Source organism: Haliotis rufescens, unplaced genomic scaffold, assembly GCF_023055435.1.
Source record: "Haliotis rufescens isolate VD_foot unplaced genomic scaffold, xgHalRufe1.0.p SCAF_12, whole genome shotgun sequence".
NCBI lineage: Eukaryota > Metazoa > Mollusca > Gastropoda > Lepetellida > Haliotidae > Haliotis > Haliotis rufescens.
Window position 1 is genome coordinate 15,767,110 of NW_025963802.1, and position 9,977 is coordinate 15,777,086.

General features: G+C 42.8%; 1 protein-coding gene across 1 annotated transcript; it reads left to right on the forward strand.

The window, feature by feature from the left end:
- Positions 1-2,440: 2,440 nt before the first annotated feature.
- Positions 2,441-9,713, forward strand: LOC124146078 (toll-like receptor 13). Its single transcript, XM_046516148.2, has 2 exons — positions 2,441-2,554; positions 5,676-9,713. Exon 2 carries the CDS (start codon positions 5,677-5,679, stop codon positions 7,735-7,737), a length of 2,061 nt encoding a protein of 686 aa, XP_046372104.2. The 5' UTR covers positions 2,441-2,554; position 5,676; the 3' UTR covers positions 7,738-9,713.
- The last annotated feature ends 264 nt before the right edge of the window (positions 9,714-9,977 follow it).

Sequence of the window (9,977 nt, forward strand, 5' to 3'; positions counted from 1 at the left end):
AACCATTGTGCAGCAAGACAATGCCAGACCACATACTGATCGAATTGTTCAGGATTACCTTGCCCAACCGACCGCCTCCGTGGTCTAGTGGTAGAGCGTCCACCCGGAGAGCGGAAGGTCCGGGGTTCGATCCCCGGTCGCGTCATACCAAAAGACGTTAAATGATGGTACTTGTTGTTACCCTGTCTGGCGCTCGGCATTAAGGGGCTAAAACAAGGACTGGTCGGCTCGGAGTCAGTATACTGTGTCTGAGTGGGGTATTCATGTTAAACTGCGGCATTGTATATTTTAGTGAGCTAGCACTATAAATCGGCATCAGTCCGGACTAGTACAAGCAGCCACACAAACACACACACGTGCATGCACGTCGCTATATAAGTGCAATAATCTTGGACGCGACGTTTAACCCCATTTCACCTCACCTCACCTTGCCCAACAACAATGTTCATGTTCTGCTATCGCAGGCATGTTTCCCGGATAAAAACCCTATTGAACACTTGTGTGACCACTTGAACAGACAACTTGAAACCGTCAACACCAAACAGTCAAATGAAGGCAACTGGAACAAGGTCTTTTGGAGGAATGGCGCAGAATCCCCATGACGTCATCGGGAGACTGACGTCAGGACGACGACGTGTATGAGCATGCATAGACGCACGAAGACACACATGATATTAGGCACTAGAAAATCCCCCCAAAGAGCTCTACAATAAACCTGTTATTTCTATGTCTTTTTGGACCCCACCTGTGTTCAAACCTCATTTCAGGACGGTCGGGTAGCCTCGTGGTTAAAGCGTTCGCTCGTCAAGCCCATTTCTGGTGTCCCCCGCCGTGATATTGCTGGAATATTGCTAAAAGCGGCGTGAAACCATACTCACTCACTCACTCAAACCTCATTTCAAAGCGGTTCATTACATGTTTGGTTTACTGTTTATATAAATATAGAATACTAAACGAGCTCCCGTGTAATACCAATTTTATGAAACGAGTGACGAGTTCACGAGTTTCATAAAATTGGTTTTACACGGAAGCGAGTTTAGTATTTTATTTATTACTTGCCATTTATAACGTTTTTAGAATTATACTGTTGAGTGTGAATAGGCTGACACCTACACGATCCACGGCATAATACAATTGAGTTTAACACAATAATACTTCACACACGTCAAAAGTTGAAACGTATGAATTTAATACCATACAACGGCACACCTTTAGAATTCAGGCGTCCGTTCTACAAAATTATCGTAGCGTTAAGGTTATCGCAACTCACATACTTTAACTTAGACCAACGACTGTCGTTGCGCTACCGTACGATCGCCTTGTGGAACGGGGCCTTGCACCTCAAAGTTTACAATCACGTCACAATACCCGATGACGTAATTTGTGGAATTTTGTTGCAAGATCCTTCGGCGAAACAATGCCATGTGACGTCAGCCTAGCAACACGGTTGCTTGGGTCATCGAGTGTGCATGAGCTCCTCTCAGTGATCTATCATCTCCACACGCAATGTCGTTGAATAAGCCAAGGGATGTTGAGAGCTTTCAATATTTGTTCTAGAAACGTGTTCCGAGAGTACATAAGCACGCGTTTTGGTATTACACAATGTGTAATACAGCTGTATGTTTATTAAACGGGTGATCTCTTCGGGGGCAAGTAATAAAGGGATATTATGCAACATTAAACATACTAGTAGACTTGTTTTGATAAAAATATTTATCGTCCAAAACTGGCTCCCACAGGAGATATCGCTTGGATGAGATCAAGCGATATCTACACTGTAGATATCGCTGCAATGAAATTACATCACAATGCTTTGCAAACCATTGTGACGTCACTGGTTACATGACGTCACAATCAAATGACATCACTTATGGCTCTGCTACTGAAGCTGTTTGCAGTACTTTTTACACTGAAGACACTGCTAATTACTGTCTACAAATTGAAAAAGTTGAAAGAATGATGTTGGATGATAAATAAAATCTCACCCTCGTGTCTTTTGATATCAAATATATCAACACTCGTTGATAAAAGTGGCAAAAATCCTCGGCAAGCCTCGGAATTTTTCCACTTTTATCAACTCGTGTTGATATATTTGATATCAAAAGACACGAGGGTGAGATTCTCTATATGTCTTTCATTTTCTTACACTGGCATTCATGAGTGGAAGTTTCTTTTGCCCGTCAGTGTAGTAATAGGGCCTCAAATACACGCCTACCTCTAAATGACGCCGGGCCACACGCTCTGTCCAAAACATTGGAGCCGGCCTCTTTTAGACGCCGGGACTGCAGTACACGCATGGTCAACGGCTTGTGCGAAATTTATGGACTCCAGGGCGTCTAGTAGAGGAAATACGGTACATGTACTTCCTTCTGTCAAAGTCCCTTGCATTGTCTGGGGGTAACTATGAACACTCGTGACAGGAAATGTGGCCTGTAAAGTGTGATCAAAATGACAGAACTGTTTAGCAACGCAACGAACGTCATAGAGAACGTAACACGGCTTGTATCTGTAGACAAGCAGGATTTTCCCGTTCAGTTGATGCCTCGCGGCCAAGGTGAGTAGTTTGTGTTATTTAAATGTTTTGTCTCATTTAGTTTAAAACTTGTTGGGGCGGTCGGGTAGCCTTGTGGATAAAGCGTTCGCTCGTCACGCCGAAGACCCGGGTTCGATTCCCGACATGGGTACAATGTGTGAAGCCCTTTCTGGTGTCCCCCGCCGTGATATTTCTGGAATATTGCTAAAAGCGGCATAAAACCATACTCACTCACTCACTCACTCACTTAAACTTGTAAATTTTAGAACTGGGTTGTTGTAGAATTTTTCATGCAACGTGCACATTGTTTCTATGTAAACTGATAATTTCACGTTGAATATTTTTAAAAATTTCAGTCTGCCTCGGTGTTATTTGTATTGAATGTGCTTCGCGAATAAACTATCGGGATTTCCTTGTCAAATAAGTCTAGCTTATCAAGCGACCTCGATCCTTTATAAATGGTTGGCACAGTCAGGAGTGAGAATTTTGAATGTTGATTAGGTTCCGAGGTTAAATAAACCTGTTGTTTGGCAAGACTAGGTGCATATCCTCTTTTTAGTAGATTAAAGATTTATGAGAGATAAGTAGAGTAATTTCCCTCTCACCAGGAGTTTTTTTATTGAATATATAAATATTTTCCCGAAAGAGACTGAATATTCAATGGAAACACTTTAGTTTAAAAATACCCCCCAAAACAATTGTGCCAAGAAATTGAATATTTAAACCTTGCAGGAATATTTGAAATTTCTTTCATGACTTTTTAGATTAATGAGTGCCAGCCCTACAATAATGTTCACCAGGTCCCGAATCAAACACAAGACGGTAATAAGAACACAGAGACCTTCCTGTTACCTAGGACAATTTTCCGTGTTCTCGTCAAACCACAGGAATAAGGAACTGTACAGAGAGAAGGGGTTCCAGGGAGAAGGGGCTCCAGAGAGTAGGGGTTCCACAGAGAAGGGGTTCCAGGGAGAAAGGGTTCCATGGAGAAAGGGCTCATGAGAGTAGGGGATCCATGGAGAAGGGGTTCCAGGGAGTAGGGGTTCCAGAGAGAAGGGGCTCCAGGGAGAAGGGGCTCCAGAGAGTAGGGATTCCATGGAGAAGGGGTTCCTTGGAGTAGGGGTTCCAGGGAGAAGGGGCTCCAAATGAAGGGGGTTCCATGGAGAAGGGGTTCCAGGGAGTAGGGGTTCCAGAGAGTAGGGGTTCCACGGAGAAGGGGTTCCAGGGAGAAAGGGTTCCAGGGAGAAGGGGCTCATGAGAGTAGGGGATCCATGGAGAAGGGGTTCCAGGGAGTAGGGGTTCCAGGGAGAAGGGGCTCCAGAGAGAAGGGATTTCAGGGAGAAAGGATTCCAGAGAGTCGGGGTTCCAGAGAGAAGGGGCTCCAGGGAGAAGGGGCTTCAGAGAGTAGGGGTTCCAGGAAGAAGGGGTTCCAGGGAGAAGGGTTTCCAGAGAGTAGGGGTTCCAGGAAGAAGGGGTTCCAGGGAGAAGGGGCGCAAGAGAGAAGGGATTTCAGGGAGAAAGGATTCCAGAGAAAAGGGGTTTCAGGAAACGGTTCCAGGTTAAATGGGGCCACAAAGGTTTTTGCAACGGCTGATGTAAGTAAAGAGTAATGTGTGTCCAGCTGAATGTGGATTGCTGCTCATACTATCAACCAATGGTTTAGGGATAGCTCAAACTATTATTTAGAATCTGCAGCAACAAAGCCTGCTGTAACACAACATTCTCCTTCTTGTTATTATAATGTACAGATTAAAATGGAAAATGCAGCAAAGAGGGTTTGGGTGATCCTGGCACAGTCAGACTGGTTAGGATCATCGTCAGCTCAGGTCCCTTACCCCCCTCCACGCGCAGCCCAGAAAGCGAAGGGGACTTCTCCCAGGAAGCGCTGCCTAGTCAAATCCACCCAAAACTCCCCAATATGGAGACTCCCCAACACTGCAGCCTTCTGCATTACCCAGATTGTCAGGTTTTCTGGTAGCAAACGCGGGTACACTCCTAATGTCAGGCAACAGATTGGGAGGTACCAAACCTAAGGCACTGAAAACAATGGGGGTCGGAGACTTGGTACTTGGGATGCAAGCGTGATATTTCGAAAGCGAGGTGGGCATATTTGCCATGTTTTTCCCCAATCTTGTCAATCACATTAATGTCAAGGGGGACAGAAAATTCAATGATATAAATGATTTCAATGGATTTATAAAAAAAGGACAAGATCAGGTTTGTTGGCCTGGATACGCCTAAGGCTGTATAGGGACCTGTTCCAAAGAATTTTGTATTTATCATTTTCCATGACGCCCTCTACATATTCCCGGTCGTACCATGGATGGACCTCTGTGTCAAAACCACAAGTATGGCGAGGACGGTAATAAAATGATTATCATAGCTTTCAAGGACTATATATAGAAAAAACATATGATCACAGAAATATACATTTAGAGGTGGTAATGGGTGGATAAGAAAAAGGAAGGAATAGGTGTCACGTTACAATCATGAAAGACGACAGGGGTGTGTAGTCACAAAGTGAACGTTTGATATGACTTCATCTATAATAAGTCATGTTCCCAGTATTGGTCTCCACGATATGTCACGGAATGGTCCGAATCAATCTCCCGGTGACAATCTGAAGCAGTCTTGTCCCCTACTCTTGGTCCACGTGCAATGTTTCGAGGGTGTTGTTGCGTTAGGGTTTACTTTCGAAACCGTTTCATCTCTGGCAGTCATTTTTCAAAGCTTATCTTTCTTCTGACGACCGATCATAACATTCGTATTTATGTTCCCCACGTTTATTGGAGAACTTGTAAATAAAGCGGCGAAACCAATTTCCAGAATCATATATCAAAAACTGTGTTTTTTAATTACTGCCAAATAGTGATGAAACTAGGTATTCGCTAAAAGATAAACATATCCTGTCCCGCCAGTGGCACCCGTCACAAACGTATGCAAATGCAAGTCAATCGTTCATCTGAAAAAACATGGGAACTTATTGTAAGTCAAAATAGAGGATTGCATCGGACACCATTTTGGTCACTGATGCGTCAAATTTGGAAATGTCCTCCACGTGTCTGCAATTAAACCGTCTAAAAGTTTTACTGAGTCCTTGATGTTGTAACAATTAGTGATACAGTATTTTTTGTTGAAACAGAATGAAGACTTCATTACTACTAGTCGTCCTTGTGAGTTTGGCAAGTGCAACTAGGAAGCTCCCAAAGTACTGTGAGGGTAAGCATCCAAGGATGTCCTGCGATGGCAAGGGAAACCATCTTAACTACATCCCTAGAGCTCCTCCAGACATTACAGATGTCCTCTTGACAAACATAAACTTGGGCGTGGTCACCAGGGCCATGACTGCCAACTTGACCTTCTGCAATCTGACTTCGTTTTACCTGAAAGGAAACAACATCATAGGAGTATCACCCGATGCCTTTCGGGACTTGGATGACCTTGAGGTTCTGGATTGGCAACAGACATACCTGCCGCTCACAGACGTCATTACAGCCCTGCAGGGAGTGTCTAGTCCTCTTAAAACTCTCCGACTTAAAGCAAACAGTGTGCCTGAACAAACTCTTAATGCAACAGTGTTTCAACATCTGAACAGCTTGAGCAGGCTCACCATTGCTCTGGGAAGTCTGAGGACTTTCAACGCAACTGCATTTTCGCACATGATGAATTTACAGTATGTTGATTTCTCACAGAACAATATGAGCCAGTTGATCCTGGAGCAAATCATTCCAAATATGACACGTTTGACTCTTGCTGAGAATAATTTAGTTGATGTTCCACAACTGTGTTTGTCGGATATTAGACCGTTAACTCCACGGTTACGAAGCTTAGATCTTGGAAATAATGCCATCAGAAACCTGGATGTCTCATCAATTACGTGCCTGAAGAATCTATTGAAACTCAGCCTTTCGCAAAACAGAATTGAAGTACTTCCGGATAATGTGTTTGCTAACCTCCACAAGCTCCAGAGTTTACATATATCCAATTCAGGGTCACTGAAAAGAATTGGAGATCTTGCTTTCAACTCCACAAGTTTGTACAAGTTTTACTTTGCAAAAAACCGACTTCTGTCACCGAAACACTTTAACCCGGTGACTCTTTTCAAACACACACCAAACCTTGGGATACTGGACATGACCAGCACGAAGATAGACATAAGTGTGTACCTTCTGAAGGACTTTCTCCTGAATCTGAAGGCCATTGAAAAACTAGTACTGCAAGACACTTTCATCAAGGAACTTCCATCGGGGACCTTCTCCCAGCTGACAAAACTCAGGGAGCTTATTCTCAATGGTAACTATGTGTCCAAATGGAAAAGTGATGTGTTCGAAAATGTCACAAGTATAAAAAAGATCTCTTTCGATGGCTGCAACATCAAACTGATTAAAGAGGAGACCTTTCCCCTTGAGTTCCGCCTCAGCGTCCGAGAGATTAATTTGTCGAACAACCCCTTTACTTGCACGTGCGAACTACTCTGGTTCCGGAACTGGATGAAGAAGACCATGGCCAACCACAGTATCAAGTTTACACAGTATCCACGCAGATACGAGTGTCGGGCCCCGAATGTTCACCCTCTGCAGCTCAAAGATTTTAACCCAACTGCCAAGTCCTGTTCACCCAGAAAGGAATACACTGTGCTTCTCTCAATAATCTTAAGCATTACCTTGGTGTTCATCATCACAGCAGTAGTGGCCTATCGATACCGATGGTATCTCTTCTACTGGATATCGCTACTGAGACGACGGCGTCAACGAGGACAGGCTGCTCCACTGCTTGAGATGAAGTACGACGCCTTCATCTCCTACAGCAACCCCGACGGTGACTGGGTGTACGACGAGCTGATGGGGTACCTGGAGGGCGAGGCGGGATTACGACTGTGTGAACACAGCAGAGACTTTGAAAGCGGTAAACTCATTGTGGACAACGTGTTTGAAGCTCTGGATTCAAGCAGGAAGACTGTCCTCGTCATCTCCAATGAGTACATGAAGAGTGACTGGTGTCAGTTTGAGCTACAGATGGCTCTGAATTCTTTCCTGAAGCAGGAAATTAAACTCGTTGTGATCCTACTGGAACACGTTAAAGCCTGTCACGTGACGTCCACTCTGCGCGCGTTGATGACGTCGACCACATATATTGAGTGGCCGAATGTTCCTGCAGCTCAACAGGTTTTTAAACAGCGCCTGAGAAACTATCTAGAGGAATAAAGTGTGTGGCTATGTTCTTGAAATATTAACCCTCTATCATTTTCACAAAATAATTGGTAAGGTTGGGCAGCCTTGCGATTTAAGTGTCCAATCGTCACGCCAAAGCCTGGATTCCTCACATTTCTGATATTTGAAAAGTCAATTTCTGGTGTCCCCAGCCGTGATATTGTTGGAACATTGCTAAAAGGGGCTATATTCACGGACTCAAAATTAAAAATGCTGCATTGTTATCTTCAAGATGGTGTAAATATATTGCCACGTTAAACATGCTGCATTGTCATCGTCAAGATGGTGTTAATATATTGCCGTGTTAAACATGCTGTATTGTCATCCTCAAGCATTATAAATATATATATGGAAACGAATAAGGGAACATTGAAAAATATTGGGAAATATGCTGTCTGTCGGTACATTTGAAATAGCGCACAAACAAATTCAACGCATGTCAGAATCAAATTTTGAGATGTGTTTGTGTGCATGATTTCCAAAGCGTATTTTGTAAACAAGGCTGAAAACCCATGGTAGCATATAATTTAACTGTGTCAAATACTAAGTTTCCCTTATTCATTTCCATCAGCGTACATTGCTAAGTTAAACATGCGGCATACTCAAGCGCGTGTAAATATATTGTCATGTTAAACATGCTCCATTGTCATCCTCAAACTGGTGTAAATATACTGCCACGTTAAACATGCTGCATTGTCATCCTCAAACTGGTGTAAATATATTGCCGCGTTAAACATGCTGCATTGTCATCCTCAAACTGGTGTAAATATATTGTCACGTTAAACATGCTGCATTGTCATCTGAAGATGGTGTAAATATATTGTCACGTTAAACATGCTGCATTGTCATCTGAAGATGGTGTAAATATATTGTCACGTTAAACATGCTGCATTGTCATCTGAAGATGGTGTAAATATATTGTCACGTTAAACATGCTGCATTGTCATCTGAAGATGGTGTAAATATATTGTCACGTTAAACATGCTGCATTGTCATCTGAAGATGGTGTAAATATATTGTCACGTTAAACATGCTGCATTGTCATCTGAAGATGGTGTAAATATATTGTCACGTTAAACATGCTGCATTGTCATCTGAAGATGGTGTCGATATATTGCCACGTTAAACATGCTGCATTGTCATCTGAAGATGGTGTAAATATATTGTCACGTTAAACATGCTGCATTGTCATCTGAAGATGGTGTAAATATATTGTCACGTTAAACATGCTGCATTGTCATCTGAAGATGGTGTCGATATATTGCCACGTTAAACATGCTGCATTGTCATCTGAAGATGGTGTAAATATATTGTCACGTTAAACATGCTGCATTGTCATCTGAAGATGGTGTAAATATATTGACACGTTAAACATGCTGCATTGTCATCTGAAGATGGTGTAAATATATTGTCACGTTAAACATGCTGCATTGTCATCTGAAGATGGTGTAAATATATTGTCACGTTAAACATGCTGCATTGTCATCTGAAGATGGTGTAAATATATTGTCACGTTAAACATGCTGCATTGTCATCTGAAGATGGTGTAAATATATTGTCACGTTAAACATGCTGCATTGTCATCTGAAGATGGTGTAAATATATTGTCACGTTAAACATGCTGCATTGTCATCTGAAGATGGTGTAAATATATTGCCGCGTTAAACATGCTGCATTGTCATCTGAAGATGGTGTAAATATATTGTCACGTTAAACATGCTGCATTATCATCTGATGATGGGTTAAATATACTCACACGCAAAAGAAACGCAAGTCGAGTATGCAGTACACATGTTATTTATATTCAACAGTAAAGACAAGAAATACTAATAGGGCAAGATTGACAAAATTGTGACTGAAGACAGTTAAATGGATTAAAATGCAGATGACATAATTGATGTTGTTTTTTAAATGTTAAGGGCTTACACAGTTTCGGGTCAATACCCAAAATGTCAGTCAATACCTGGTGTGACCACCATTAGCATTGATCACTGCCACACATCTCTTGTACATTGAGTGGATCAGACGATTTGTGAAGGCCCCTAGGGATCCTCCTGCACACATCCAGAACAGCTGTGCGTAGTTCATCGGCAGTTGTAGGGACTGGGCGCACATTGTGCAGACGCCTTTGAACCTCATCCCACAAGTGTTCGATGGGGTTCAGATCAGGGCTGAGGGCTGAGGGCTGGCCACGGTAGAACACGGATGTTGTGTTGTTGCAGAAAGGCCATGGT